This window comes from Sesamum indicum, linkage group LG11 (genome assembly GCF_026168435.1).
Source record: "Sesamum indicum cultivar Baizhima isolate 11 linkage group LG11, ASM2616843v1, whole genome shotgun sequence".
In the NCBI taxonomy this organism is placed as follows: Eukaryota; Viridiplantae; Streptophyta; class Magnoliopsida; order Lamiales; family Pedaliaceae; genus Sesamum; species Sesamum indicum.
The window spans coordinates 8727502-8742570 of NC_142667.1; the positions used below are offsets into that span (position 1 = coordinate 8727502).

At 33.8% G+C, this 15069-nt stretch overlaps 1 protein-coding gene across 1 annotated transcript; it reads right to left on the bottom strand.

Annotated features, from left to right (window-relative positions):
- Positions 1–913: 913 nt before the first annotated feature.
- NAD-ME1 (NAD-dependent malic enzyme 1) lies at positions 914–11943 on the bottom strand. The gene is made up of 19 exons (XM_011095173.3): positions 11684–11943; positions 10833–10929; positions 10235–10353; positions 9400–9567; positions 8784–8912; positions 8083–8143; positions 7471–7574; positions 7266–7349; positions 5712–5818; positions 5530–5641; positions 5203–5316; positions 4367–4432; positions 4066–4138; positions 3895–3981; positions 2977–3031; positions 2824–2895; positions 2264–2326; positions 2066–2180; positions 914–1220 (listed from the first exon to the last, which is right to left on the bottom strand). The coding sequence occupies exons 1-19, from the start codon at positions 11867–11869 to the stop codon at positions 1146–1148; spliced, it is 1887 nt and encodes a 628-aa protein (XP_011093475.1). The 5' UTR covers positions 11870–11943; the 3' UTR covers positions 914–1145.
- Positions 11944–15069: the final 3126 nt, after the last annotated feature.

Below are 15069 nucleotides of genomic sequence, written 5' to 3' on the forward strand. Positions count from 1 at the left end.
GCCATTAAAATCAGAGGGTTAATCGTAATTTTCTAAACAACGAGGGGATATTTTTAACTATGCCAAACTTCAGCGGAGGTTGTTGTAATTTACCTTAATTCCATATCCACTACAATCAAATGCATTTATTTCAAAAATTACCATATATTATAAGTTAATATATAATATTTTAGTTTTAGATGATATTAAAATATGGTATTTTTATTTATATTAGCTAAAAATAAACTTAATTAACAATTTAGTATGTCTTGATTATTTTCTTTTTGTAAATAAATAGTTAATATAATGCATATGAATTTATCATTACAATTTCAATCCATCACAAGAAAAAGCATTTGTTCACTATATATTAGAAGTATTAGTCCATATCTCATATTTTAGTTTTAGATGATATTAAAATATGGTATTTTAGTTTATATTATTTAAAAACAAACTTAATGGACTAATAGAGTTGTGACGTTTAGGTGAAGTGAATTTGTTGATGCTAGTTTAAAAATTAAGTAGTGGAATTGAACTTTGATTTACTTCTCATAGAATGATTGGACCAAATGATTTTTGATCATGGTTGTCAATTTTCTTTAATAGTATTGCATTTTTTTTGTTTTCTTGTGAATATTTTCTTCTCTGATTTTCATTTAATTTTTTAAATAATGTATTCCACATGGTACAATAATTCATATTTTTTTAAAATTCAAATATTTTAAGAATACAATTAATTAAGCTCGAGCTCGAATCTATCTTTTTAAACTTACCGAACTTGAGCTCGAGCTCAAACTTGAACTTTTGAACGAGCTCGACTCATTTGCACACCAGACTATGTGAATTCTGCCGGGCAGATGATACCCCGTAGTGGAAGGGCGCCCGATGCAAATGGAAAAGTGCATGCCGGATCAAACATTTTTATGTGAGTGCATTTAGTAATTAACATCATACGCCTATTTATTATTGAATTGAATTGTAGAGAGAGATACAGTCACTTCCGTTGGTGGTTTACATTTACAACATCAGCAATTGGAAGAGTTCATGAGAACAAAAACAGATGAATAGATACACAACTCAATTCCCTTGCATGGGATGGGACAGTAACAGGATCCGACCTATAAATTCCCTTCATACAAACTGTGAAACTAATTGTAACTCTTCAATCAATCCTTCTTGTAAACCAATGTTGGGTACTCAGGATTCCACATATTGTTCCCTACAAATGTTCTGATCTCATCCTGCAACACCAATAATAATACGGCTATGTCAACCACGAAAGTTTAGCTCCAAACTTTGAACAGATGTGTAGATTTTCACATAGATAAACATAATAGATGAACTACCATTAATCAACAAATAAAAGGACTAGAGAGTTGCCGTTGTATTTTTCCCCCAGTAATTTCAATGTCTGGAATATATTAGGCAATATTGGGGGGAACCATGATGAAGTCCTTTTACTTAATTCATATTCTGTAGATATAAACAAGTACTTGATGCAGTTATGCCTTGTGTTTTGAAGTATTTCCTATGGGTTACAGCTGAAATCAAGGAGCAAGGTTCAAAGATATGCAACACATATCATATTTTGGGTATAATAGAATAATTCCCCATAAGTAAATATGATATTATTTGGAATCAATGTCTGCATGAGAAATAAGCTTGTTCTAACACTCGGACACTGATATACCTTGTTCGGCTACCTTATTCGCTTCCTGATAATATCATTAGTGATCTATCCGTTTAATGCTATATCTTAGAATCTGGCTTGCTGGTATAAGGACAATGAAGAAGCTTAACTAGGAGTCATTTACAAATGAAAGTACAAAGTGAAGAAATGCAGGTCATTTGAAGGTAAATTTTGATAAGAGGTGATTTATGTGATAGATGCAGAGATGTACTTCAGAAATTTTGCAGGCAATTTATGATATAGTCCCCTCTAAATATGAGCTTTGTAAAACTTTAGTCTCTTAGAAATTAACGGGGGCTTTGGAATGAAATAATAAAAGGGCTCCAGAAAGCGAATCAGCAAGAAGGGAAAAATCAAAGGCTCAGGTAATTCGAACGTAAAAAATAACTTTTATACCTTATTAAGTTTCTGCAGTTCTCGTGCATCCATCTCGCGGTATCCTTCTGCCAGGTCCTCTTCTATGGCTTCTTCAATGACTGCTGCAGCTACCTCCTTTGTTATATCACGTATTCTGCATGTTTTTCAATATTTAGGAAACTATTGACGATATGAAGAAAAATATTTGGCTTGAAGGTAGAGAAGAAGATTGACTACCTTGAAATTGACGGATAAATAATCCCGTGAAGTACCTCTTCCTCGGTCATATATGCAGCAAGGCTGTAGTTATAAAGAATGTTAGTGAAGACAACTTGAGTTGATGGGCTAAAGGAGGTCTTTGTAATTTAATTCGACCTCTATATTGTGCATAGTTTTCATGAAAATGCAAATGTTAAGACCCACAAGATATCAGCGAAGCAGTTCTTGTCCTAAATGGCTCCAACATCACAAGGCAATTTCTCGCAGATGGTAAGTTTGATATCATTGGGACAAAAAGGTCTTAGATTATTTTGGAGAATACAATATTTTGTCATTACTTCCAAGAAGAAGTCTGTAAAGTCATGTAGCAAAGTTTGGAGAATACTCTACATTAAGGACTAAGCAGCAAAGGATCATACAGGTGTTAGTTTGTTATAGATTCAACTGTTCCAGGACAGCACCAAAACCCAGGTTGAAAGAGATTTCTTAATCCAGTAACACTATTCTGTATTTAATAGCCGGGTTGCAATAACAAGTATACTGTATCTGAAAAATCAAAAGTTTAAAATTGTATATACCATTCAGCTGCTGCCTGGAGCATTCCGTCTGATACTATCTTAGATCCAGATAGAAGTGTTCCAAGTCCAATCCTGCAATTGAGCAAGAATTCATTAAAAAGAAGGACTAACGGTAAACAGATGATTCATGGATTAGAATTTTCAGTATCTAACCCGGGAAAAAGGAACATGTTATTTGCCTGGTTGCAGTGGCCAACATGACCATTTCCTGTGCATTTTTAGTTGCAGTCAGAAAGCAATACAATTTTTAGGAGGAAGCAGTTGAATAATCTCGAACAGATCCATCAAAACAGATATATTCTGCCTGCAAAATGGCATGCACTCCAGGAACATTTGGATAACTTTGCTTATCTCCCATCATGCTCTGGTTCTTTCATAAATTTAAGCTCAGTCGCCTAACAATATCTTTGTCACTAATCCTAAAGGTTATCTGCTGTATGGCACTTCTCACACTCTTTATTTTGTTCTTTAATTCAGTAGAACTATGAGTTCAACTCAGCGGGAATAAGCAAGCAGCGCCATATTGAAACATCAGCAAATAATCCATTCAACAAAATGACATTTTGTTGATAATCGGCAGAATTCTTACACAACAGTGTAATTCTAGAAACAGATCTGCATAACAAGACTAGGAAGGCATCATATAGAATCATCCTAGGAGAGAGCCAAAATTCTGAGATTAAACAGTAAACTCAACGAGTGAACAAACTCATTTCACAAGTTCACAATCCTTGTAGAAGAATTTAAGCGAATATGCTGCAAGAAATAATATGGTAACCCGACGGTTATGCAAGCGATCGTGCAGATCTCAATAGAATGATACTAAAAATCGGTATATAAGACAGTGCAACCTGTTTTTGGATTAAAGTCCTCCACGTATTTAGATATCTAAGACTTAGTTTGACAAAGAGTCTGGATGTGAATGGGATATATTTTCACACGCTTAATACCAGTCTACAGTTCTCCATTCTCAGCAGTACAACTGTATGTGGCTTTAAATTACATGTAGCGAGAGAAAATTGAATGAAAATGAATGGAAGCAAGCAGCACCAAGCAAAGTCACAAACATACCAAGATCAACATTGTTAAATGGGCTCCCACTGGCAAAAATGATGTTGTCGCCAACTATGGAAAATGCTTCCTCTGGGGTGCACTCAGCTGAAAGAGTACTCACAGAATTTTCTCAATAAAACAGGAGAAAAAGATGTTCACTTAACAAATTTGATCAACTTAGAATAGTACCATTTTTCGTAGGATTAGACATTGGAAAAATTGCAGGTCTTGTAGAAGTTGAACCTTTGAGAGCTTCTAATACCTGACAATTGGAAAGCATGGAATCAAGTTGAACCTTTGAGAGCTTCTAATACCTGACAATTGGAAAGCAGTTTGATTCCACATAAAACTACAACTTCTAGTGTTTCTTAAGGCATCCAGGGGAACATGAATGGAGGAAAAAGCATAAGTTAAAGAAACAATGCAAGCAATTATTCTACTGGTGGAAAATATTGTAAGAAATTAAAACAGATGAAAATGAATTGCATACCTCTTTGGAAAACAAACCTCCACAAGCAGACAAACCAAGAAGCACATCTGGCTTCACTTGCCTTACCTGATTAGATGAAAACCAAACAATTCTTATGCATAAATTTATCAGTCACTTTAAACTGGAACATAAAACTTAAACATCCGAGAAAATAAATATTCATACAACATACATGCATATTAATATGTTCTCTTTGATATTAAGCATATCCATTGACTGAGGACCTGAAAAGGGTCCAATTTGAATTGACAAGGAAGTCCTTAGTCTTTTTAACTGCTCATATGTGGTAACATATAAGGTTGATCTCTGAAGTATGACAAGGGCACAGATAGACCAACACCACCTCTATAGAGTATTCTCACATATATGCTGGTTAAACTACTTAAATTAGCAGTCTAAACAGCTTCTTAGATCTCTATGTCATGTTAATAAGCTAGAGGTCATATAGATTAACCTTCTAAATGTCATGGTCATACTTACAAGTTCCACTGCAGTTGCTCAAAGGGGTTGGTCTGACAACATAATTGTCACAAAAAATCAACCAATTTTTCCAAAAAGTTTGGTGTAAAAAACAAAAGAAAAGAAAAAAGATGCTATAGAACAGAGATAACTCGTTCTCTGGTACTTCTTTGAATCTAATATTCATAAAATATTGTAAAAAAATTTTAACAGATATTTTCTATGATACACAGTAATAGGAGGGATCTAAATAAGATCAATTGATAGATTACCGTATCATAAACGGATGTGATTAGAAGGCATTTAAGCGGATCCTAGAGGACATCTAATAATTAAGCATCCAATCTTAGAAGTTGCTCAAGTCCTAATATACTGACCACTTCCGCGAGCTTTGCTCCTTCTGCCAACCCTTGCCGTTCAGTTTCTCTCACCTTCCTAGCAAATGGGCGAGCTTCTGGATCAATGTTTTCACGTGCCTCCGTTATAAGACCCTGAATCGCATAAGCATTATCATTTTACTATTTAAGTAATTGCAGCTGTTGAAAAATATTTTTGAATAGCTGCAGATGGAAACAAGAAAATTGTTGCTTGATGTTTCAGCTTAAAAGCAAGCAGCAGTTGTATTCTCTAAGAAACGCATCAAACTCATAGAAACCAACCAAAAAGTAAGCAAATTAAAAGATATATACTAGTAGATTCCTCACATTAGCATCAACAACCCAGAATTGACTTCTAGCACTTTCAAAAGCAACTTCAGTATCTCCTAGCATCCTAGCCATCGTTTTTCTTGCAGCATTGAGAACGCCTATTCCAGCACTGTAATTCAAGTCTCAGCTACTAGTACAATGAACAAACGGAGGAACCAACTACAACAATAAAATAATACCTCCCAGCACCAGCAACGACAATCTTCATCTTTGGGAAGTCAATCATCGGCCTTCCTTGTGCTCTAACTGCTCCTAAAAGACCAGCAAGTGCAACCCCTGCTGTTCCCTGTTGGTATATTTGCAGGGAACCACACACGTAAACTGATTTTTCAATTGTGAAGACCAGGAAATGCCTAATGTCTTATACCATTCAGTTATTCAGAAATCAGTTTTGTTATCACAGGATGATACTACTAAAAGAACAAAAAAATCTCATGACAGCAGTAACAAGCATCAATCCTCAATTCATGGTGCTTAGGATCTTGCAAGATCATAATTCATAGAACAAGGTATGAAACCCGCATTCTCTTTCACTTGATCTCTTGGTGGTTCTATCTGAAATCCATGCAGCTTATGCAACTGATATTATAATAGTAACTTCATTTATTTTTAATTATCAATCTTTTAGACCCTAGTATTATTCTTGGTTTAATTTCCTTTTTATGGCATGTCTTGTTTAAATTAGAATTCAATAAGTGAATTAAGCATGTGATGTATTTAGAACTTCACTCTTTTGGAATATACCAAATAAATTCGTTTCTCCTAAGGTTTTCATGCCCGATAGCATTTAAGATAGTTCATCTGCATCACATATAACATAGTGCTTCCCTCAATAGACATAGACAACTTAAGAGCACAAATTCAAGTCGACTTTGTATCAATGTTTAATTTTTTGAGTTCTATGTTAACCATAAAGCTTTATCATATGTGAATAGTGAAAGTTCTTGACAATAATTTTTTCTGGCTGCAATTTGTATTCGTTGTTTTCATACACATTAACAGGTGTTTCTCGTAAGTGAAACTCCCATTATGTCTAGATTGCATGAAAAGCCAAACATATTATGTATGCACATTTCAGACTGTGTCTGTGTGTGAGAGAGAGGGAGAGACGTCAACTAGAGATCCTCCTCAATCCATATCCACTATTAATATCCAAACAAATGCTCTATTGGAACATTCATATGAATTCTATCTGAGAAAATGAGACTGCCTCCCATATAAGACTTATTCAGTTGCAGAAGCATGATCCCAGATACGGAATACAAAGACCTTCTACTAATCTAGTCAAAATACATCTTATAATCCCCATGAATACTCCAATAAAGTAAGTCTCAATCTACATTTGTTACACTTTACACACCAAAAATGTCCCTAATCTGTCCGCTAAAATAAAATCCTGCTGCTGTTGCTTTACTTATCATTTATATCTTTTTCACCATGCATGCTCATATCAATCGGTTTGAAGGTGTAAATAACTGAACTATGCCCGTTCTCAGCAGCTCAAATTTTCAAGTCAAGTTGGAACAAGTATTATAAGAATGCATTAGCCCATTTATGGTCCATATTAGACACAGATCTTAAAAACATGATCAGTGAAAGCACTGCCTCTCTAACATCTCAAGAATTTTTCACTAATTATTGATTTAAGATAAAAGTCTAGATGCTATGCCAAGTTCAGGGCATAAATGCCATTAATAGGCGTAGCACAAAAGTACTTGGAGATGAATACCAACCTGAACATCATCATTGAACATTCTATATTCATTCCTATAACGCTGCAACAGCTTGAAGGCCCACTTACTTTGAAAATCTTCAAACTGCACATATTCTGTGTGCGTTAGTAACTTAGAGGAAATTAACTTTCTTTGAATTACAAATTAAACAACACGGCACACTAAAATCAGAAGGTTATAATCAACCAGCAAGTCAAATAAGCACCTGGACAATCACATGCGGCCAACGAGTAAAGACTGCTTCCATGAATTCATCAATGACTGCAACATACTCATCCCCGTCAAGACGGTGCTCTTGCAATCCCAGATCTGCAAGAAAATAGCAGTAAGGTCATTGTTATGAATCTTAAGAGCAGAGGAGAAGAATATGACCTACCAACCACTAACAATACAGGAAGGCTGATTTAGAAGTGGGACAATGTAGAAGACATTACTAGATTTCTTAAGGGGCTTTTAAATCTTTAAACAGAATTCAATAATAACTGGTTTGACAAGATATACAAATTCAAATAGAAGCATTCACTGGTGAATTCACGGCGATAAACAAGAAACACATAATTATCAGCAGAATGGCTCTGAGCAACTTCATCAACATAACATATGCATGAAACATCTCGTACATAGATCAAACAATTGTGGCAGAATGCCAAGGCCTTGAGAGAGAAAATAGTCATAATAATCAACAGAAGAATTTTCAGATGCTGGGTATACCTCAGCTTGGTAAGGTAAAAAACAAACCATCAAAGAGGATATTTAGAGAAGTAACAATTTAAATGAATTTCTTGTTACATAACAAGCATAACTGTGATGTACTTACACAAAGGGTCTTTCAGAAGCTCCTCATTGTTGGTTCCCACGTCAATCATGACAGGAAGTACCTACAGAAATAGACAGAAATTGGACATGGATTATGAGGACAGGGCTGCAAGGCAAGAACCACATGATTAGGCAACAAAGATCTCCATTAACTACTTAGTATGCCATGAATTATTTTTTATCAATCGAATATCATAGTAAAATTGTAGGGCACATAACATCAAAAAGTTACTGAACAAATCAATACTCACTAAGAACCAGAAACAGAAAAGGAATGCGAACTACATTCGAGATATATGGACACTTCAGCTGTTTATTATCACCATAGATAGGCAGGAATAATATCTAAAATTAATTAAGAAAATTAAATGAAATAAAGTTCCTATATTTGAATCCTTTCGGCATGCTTATGGTCAAAGATTCACAAAAACTACCCCTGCCTTCTTTTTATAATTCGCCTTCTTTCTATAATTTGCATTTTAAAGGGGTTAAGTATTCAATGGTTTAGCTCCTTGAAAAACATCTCAGTTCTAGAGTTACCATAGACACCATACCTGATTTTTGAGTTTTTAATCATCATCAGCTTGACGGCTTCAGAATTATCACAAAATATTGGCAAATTTGGAAGTAAAGCCAGGTTCAACTTTATGTCATATAAAAGATATTCATGCAATTTAGAGGTAAAACGGAAAAAGACAGTACTCTCTGTGGGTTTATCCCAGCGGCGGCAACATAAAGATCCAACTTTCCAATTGCAATTCCAATTCCCTGAACCCCAAGATCTCCAAGACCCAATATTCTGCTTCCATCCGTTACAACAATCATATCAACCTATATGGAAAAAAACAATAATTAATTAAAAGCAGTAAGTTACATAGGAGACAATTCTGAAACTAGTATTTAAAAACAAAACACTAGATCTAACTTTAGTTGGCCATATTAGTATTTTGGTAATTATTAATGATAAAGCGGCGCAATAACTGCGCTCCTTTTCAATGTCTGTAGAGGATACATGATGCGGAAGCAGCAATCTAGTACAAAATAATGTAAAATATAACTGGTGCAGCAAAACAAGGAATTTTTTTATTTGATATTGGTAGGTAAAACACCAGAATGTTACAACTTAAAACTTAGCCGCCCAGCACCGATATAACAAACCAAGAAATTGCTCATAGTCAATGCATTATCAGGTGCTTATGTTTCTGGTGCGACACAGTGATATCAGTTGGAGCAATTTACAGGCAGCAAAAACTGGTGCATGTAACACCTGAAGTCAGAAACATCAGCAAACACAACGACTTTCCCAAGTATGACATACCTGATCTGCTGGCCAATTGTAAACCATTGACATCATTTCTCCACGATCTTCTGCACTAAAATACATCCCCCTTGGTCGCCTAAACAAGCCACTGTACTTCTGGCATACAAGACCAACAGTAGGAGTATAGACTATAGGTGCGTATTCTTCAATGTTGTCAATGAGAACCTGTTAACATCATATCAAAATCAGAGAGAAAGAAGAGGTCTTTGGTATATGTAAACTAATAGTCCTCATAAAAAGGAAATAATTCTCGATCGAGATCTACGCTAAAAAGCCATGCTAGACTCTCAGGCAATCTGAGGCCAACAGAATACAAGCTGAGATATAGTCTGATTAACGGGCAATGACCTTCAGAGACAGCTAAGGATGCCCACTGGGGTGGTGCAGAGCAACAGAATCTAACACCTTTCCCAAAACAATCTAATTACTGGCCAAAACCTTTGTTATCCTAATCCTAGTAAGAATTGTAAAAGATTCAAGGAAAAATTCTAAATTTCAGTATCACTGAGGAAGGTTACCTTGCACTCAGCAAGTGCACATAAATTGATCTCTTGTGCTAGCTAAGCAAGTATGATTTCTTAAGTATAACTGAAAACACTTGGCTTAATTATCATTTACAGTACAACATTTTGGTTTCTTGCACTAATTCACAGCAATGTTGTTGATGCAGAACCATCAACGCACAGTTTTAGTGGTGCCATTATTATACTTGAAAGTGCTGTAGTGAAAATAACCACAGTAAATTAAGTTAATTAACATATACCACCTCATAGTTATTGCAGGATACCAACAACCACTTATTTGAGGACAAAGAACAGATTTGTTTGCTGACCTTATAATACATTGTCTCGTTTCTATCATGCAAGCGGTTAAGAATGCGCCATTTAGCCAAATTGTATGGATCAGATGGTCCGTCTCTAGCACTTAACTCAAGCCTCTTCAAGTCAGCCACTACGATTTATAGAAGGATATGAAACAAACAAAAATAATATTAGTACAAGCAATTGAAACTCAAAAGTATAATTCATAAACTTTAATTAAATCTCACAGTCAAGCATTTATTTTTACTTAAGTTGGACTAATTAATGGGTCAAGCTCTTAAAATTCTCATCTAACCCAAATTAAATGACTCGATACACTTCATGGTCCAGCAAAATTCTTCTTAGTTGGTGCACTAGCTATTATCTTCACAACTAAACCAAGACCACAACTAACTTAAACCTATTACTGCTGAAGCGAGCCAATATAGAAAGCCCTGGGATAAAACAAACACATAACATGAACCACAATTAATACTCAACACTAATTCATGATAAATGACCCAGCATCTTTCTTAAAATTAATGTACCCAATGAACAGATATGCCATATTTCAGATTAAGCATTTGAAGAGTAACAACGATATCAGAAAAATGGTGGAAGGGAACTTACTAAAGCGTTCAATTTGTTGTTCAGGAGACATTACATTTGGAGGCAGGAGGCCGCGAAGGTCAAGTCGATCACGTTCTGTCATTGAAAATGCAGTTCCCTATATTTGTGAAGCATAAAATGGTGACACTAAACTTCATGAGTGTTGACTTACCTCAAAAGACAGAAATTAAAAGATTAAAAAAATAGATAACATGAGAATTACCAAGTATAAATGCAAAGGAGAAACCATGAGTTGGGATGAGCACAGTAAGCCTTAAGCGCCAAACAGTAAATAGAATACCAAGTGCAAGTGAAATAATGTTAAAATTGGCTTTATTCTATCAACAGAAAACTCAAGTAAATCTAAAAAGTCACAACTCTTCCACCGATATTCCTTGGACAAAGAGGTTAAACTTGTCACGTAGATGGGGCAGGTACTGCTTTTTACTATTTCGGTTAAAGCCAAATACTTATCTGCCTGCGTTCATGATACGCACCATAATGACCATATATAGTTTCTATGCAGCCTACTTCGTACTATATGATCATGTCCTGTATTTCACAATAACAGCAGCCAGTTTTTGCTATTCTTCCAATTTCTTTCGTAGCAGTACCGCACTCTTCACAAGAATCAGTAAAATTAAACTTGTGCACACACAAGCAAACAGCAATAACCAAATTAACCAATTCACTACATCAAAAAAAACCATACAAAATTCTAAAAATTGTGTAGCCAACCTGCATCACCAACTTAGAAAAATAATCAGCAGACACTCCAACCAACACAATCTCAGATCCTAAATATCTCAACCATCATAGTAGGCTCAAAATACCACCAAATTAACCAAAATATTCACATATTCTCTTCTCACCTTGTTGAACCACGGATCATGGAGAATATCCAAGCTGCGCTTGTGAACTATGGTAGGACGGTGGCCCTCCGTCGTGGTGAAAGATCTCGCACCACCCGCATTCCCAGCGGCAACAGCTCCCCACCGCGACCGCAAACTCTTCATCAGAGCCGATGTAAGCCTCATCTGACGAGAAAAATTCCCCATTGTTTGCAGACGAAAATAGTGAAAAAATCACAGTTACAGAGTCAGTAGCAACGGAATTTTATATATGGAAAGTCGGTTTGAAGGGCCGACGCGAAGTTTGAACAGTGACGCTGATAGGAAAATCAGTTTTACTACTGCCAGAACCAGTAGTGCATCGGGTATGTTGTACCTATATGCATGAGTAATTGTACTATGTTCTGGTAATAGAGGTTGAATGATTGCTGTGCTAGTGGGGCCCCCGACCCCCAGAATGAAAATGGAAAGTCACGGTCGTTGTGTGGGGGCGAACAGTCAACGGTTTCACGAATTGGACCGAATAAAACCGCGTCGGCCCATAATACAGCCCAACTATTTATTTTTCATTATTTTTATTTCTGTCTTTTTTCTTGAATTAAATAGAATAAACACTAGGGTTAATTATGTTAATCATTTTTTAAATTAGGCTAATTACAAGAATATTTATTTTTTATTATAAAATTACAAATACACCACTTAAGCTGTAGTTGTAATTGCACCCCATATTTAATGACAAAATTTTACACAAGCACCCTATCACATGATGTACTTGTAATTTGTACTAGTATAAGAAAAGGGCCCACTATGCAAACGGCGGTTAATGATACATTCCACTGATTTTTAAATAAAATAATTATACCCCTAATTAGATGATCTCAAGAATTAATTATAATTGCTTTTTTCCCCTACACTAATATATAAAAGGGAAAGATCATTTAGTCACAAATAGTAATTAGTGACACTGCTGCACTAATTTTTAAATATAATAATTATATTTTTAATTAAATAATCTTATGAGTCAATTGTAGATTACAATAATTTTTTTTAAAATTTGATATAATTATGAATACCTATTTATTATTTGAAAATTTATAAATACCCCCTAATGTTTGAAAAAATTATGTAATCCTTAAATGGAGGTATAAAATTGTCAACTTTGCCCTTACAGTTTTTTTTTTAAAAAAAAATAAAAAATTTATAAAAAATTAAATGGGATGGATGAAAATTTTTTAAAAATTATAAAAACAATTATAAATTTTTTTTAAAAATAAATAAAATTATAATTTTTAATCTACGAAGGCATTTTGGTCAGATCACCATAAAAAATAGATAAAAACCTAACGGATTGGGTTAATTGTTAGACGATTGTTAAAATCAGGAGGTATTTGTAATTTTTCAAACAACGAGAGGGTATTCGTAGTTATGTCAAACCTCAGGAGAGGTCGTTGTAATTTACCCTAAATTATAACTAGCTTCTTCAAAATTTATCACAATTATGAATTCTTTTGTTGTTTGAGAAATTAAATATTGCTGATATTTGATGAAATTATGTAATGCATGAACAAAGATATGAAATATTAAGTTTGACCTTACTGTATATTATTTTCTTTTTCAATTAAAACAAACAAAATGAATAGGATGGAAAATTTTGAAAAGTTGTAAAAAAAAAAATCATCCAATTAGTCCAGAATTTCAAAATAATTTAAAAAATAAGTATAACTATAATTCACAATCTACAAAAATATTTTGTTCAGTTCACCATAAAAAGTTAGATGAAAATCTAGCGAAAACTAATAGATTTGGCAAATTGTTAGAAAATCATTAAAATCAAGGAGATATCGATAATTTTTCAAAGGGTAAATTACAACAGACTCCCCTAAATTTGCCAAAATTATAAATACCCCATTATTATTTGAAAATTTTCAAACAAGCCCTTGAAATCACAAATACCCTAACAAATACACCTCATTGTAGGAGGTAATTGTTAGGGTATTTAACTTAAGGATGATATTTATAATTTTTCATACTATAAAAAGGTATATGTAATTAAAATAAATCTTAATAAAGTCTCTCATAATTTACTCTTTTTAAAACAAATATTTATAATTATTTCAAATCTATATTTATTACAATTTGGGCATAGCTTAATTTGAAGGCTTGTTCTTGCTTAACTCAATTTTTCACTAAAAATGGGCCAACCAAACAGGCCCAATGATGATAATATGGGTTTCAATCCATGGTTCTAACCCGACCCATCTAATTTTGGATTTAATTGGTTTAATAATTTTTATTTTAGTTGAATTTAGAGTAAAATAAACTATACTATGGGTTCTATATGGATCCTAAATGAATTTAATTATGTTTTAAATGTTTTATTAGCCAATCAAAGATTATTTTTAATAATATCAAGTAATTGATGAAAAATATTAATTACTATAATCATGAGTTTGATACGAGCTGAGTGTTTAATTAAGTCGAAATAGATTATTAACCTCTTATGGTTTTTATTTTTTAGTGAGTTCTAAATGGATCACGGGCATAATTATTTATTATTAATTAATTAAAAATGATTTTTTTATCTTTTCAAAAATATTATTTATTTTTTAATAAAAATAATTTTATTTTGATAACCAGTAAACTATTGTTTATTAGGTGTAGTCATTCATTAAAATCAAAATCGAACAAAATTGAACCATACACAATTATATTTGATACCATCAAAAAAACACATAACTCATTAAAAAATAGTAGACGAGATCTGATGAGAGTTCAAAATTCTATCCAATTGAACTCAATGATATCAATCCAATCCCATTCATTTTCAACCAAACTCATACATTTGAACATATTTTGAACCCGACCCATTATGAACCCAAGCCAACCCGCTTGTCAGACTCAAACCATAATGTACCACTTTTGCCCTTTTAAATATAATCAAGAGTGTCAAGAAAAGGGCCAAAAGAGTCCATCTCTTTTTGTTAGTATTGTGTTGGTCTTGACCCGATTTTCCAGCAATCTAAACCCTTGGATTGATGACACGTCGCAGCATCCCTAAACTAAACACTCAAAAATATTTTGAAATTAGTTTATTCGATCTATTGATCCTTAAACTATTCATAACTTAACTATCAAAGTGATTCCGCTGGGGCGACCCCAACATCTTCATGTACTTAACATGTACACGTTATGTATATAAACAAAAAATCTTAAAATAAATAATAGAATTTTTGCACATATATAATATATATTTATTAAAATATGTATAAAACATGATTCCTTTTGAAATGAAATTGGGGCAATCTAAGAGGATGATAGCTGTAAACAAGAAGAATAAGACAAATGTGGGAGGTGGATTTAGCTCTAGAATGCATGTGCAAAGTGGAAAACTTTCCATTTTCATACTC

Bases quoted from the DNA above. Each gene is read 5' to 3' on its own strand.
- NAD-ME1 (XM_011095173.3), bottom strand. From the start codon at position 11,869: ATGGGGAATTTTTCTCGTCAGATGAGGCTTACATCGGCTCTGATGAAG. The intron at 8,913-9,399 runs GTATGTCATACT...TTTTCCATATAG, and splicing joins ACAATTGGCCAGCAGATCAG to GTTGATATGATTGTTGTAAC. The intron at 5,317-5,529 runs GTGAGGAATCTA...TATGCGATTCAG, and splicing joins TCTGGGTTGTTGATGCTAAT to GGTCTTATAACGGAGGCACG.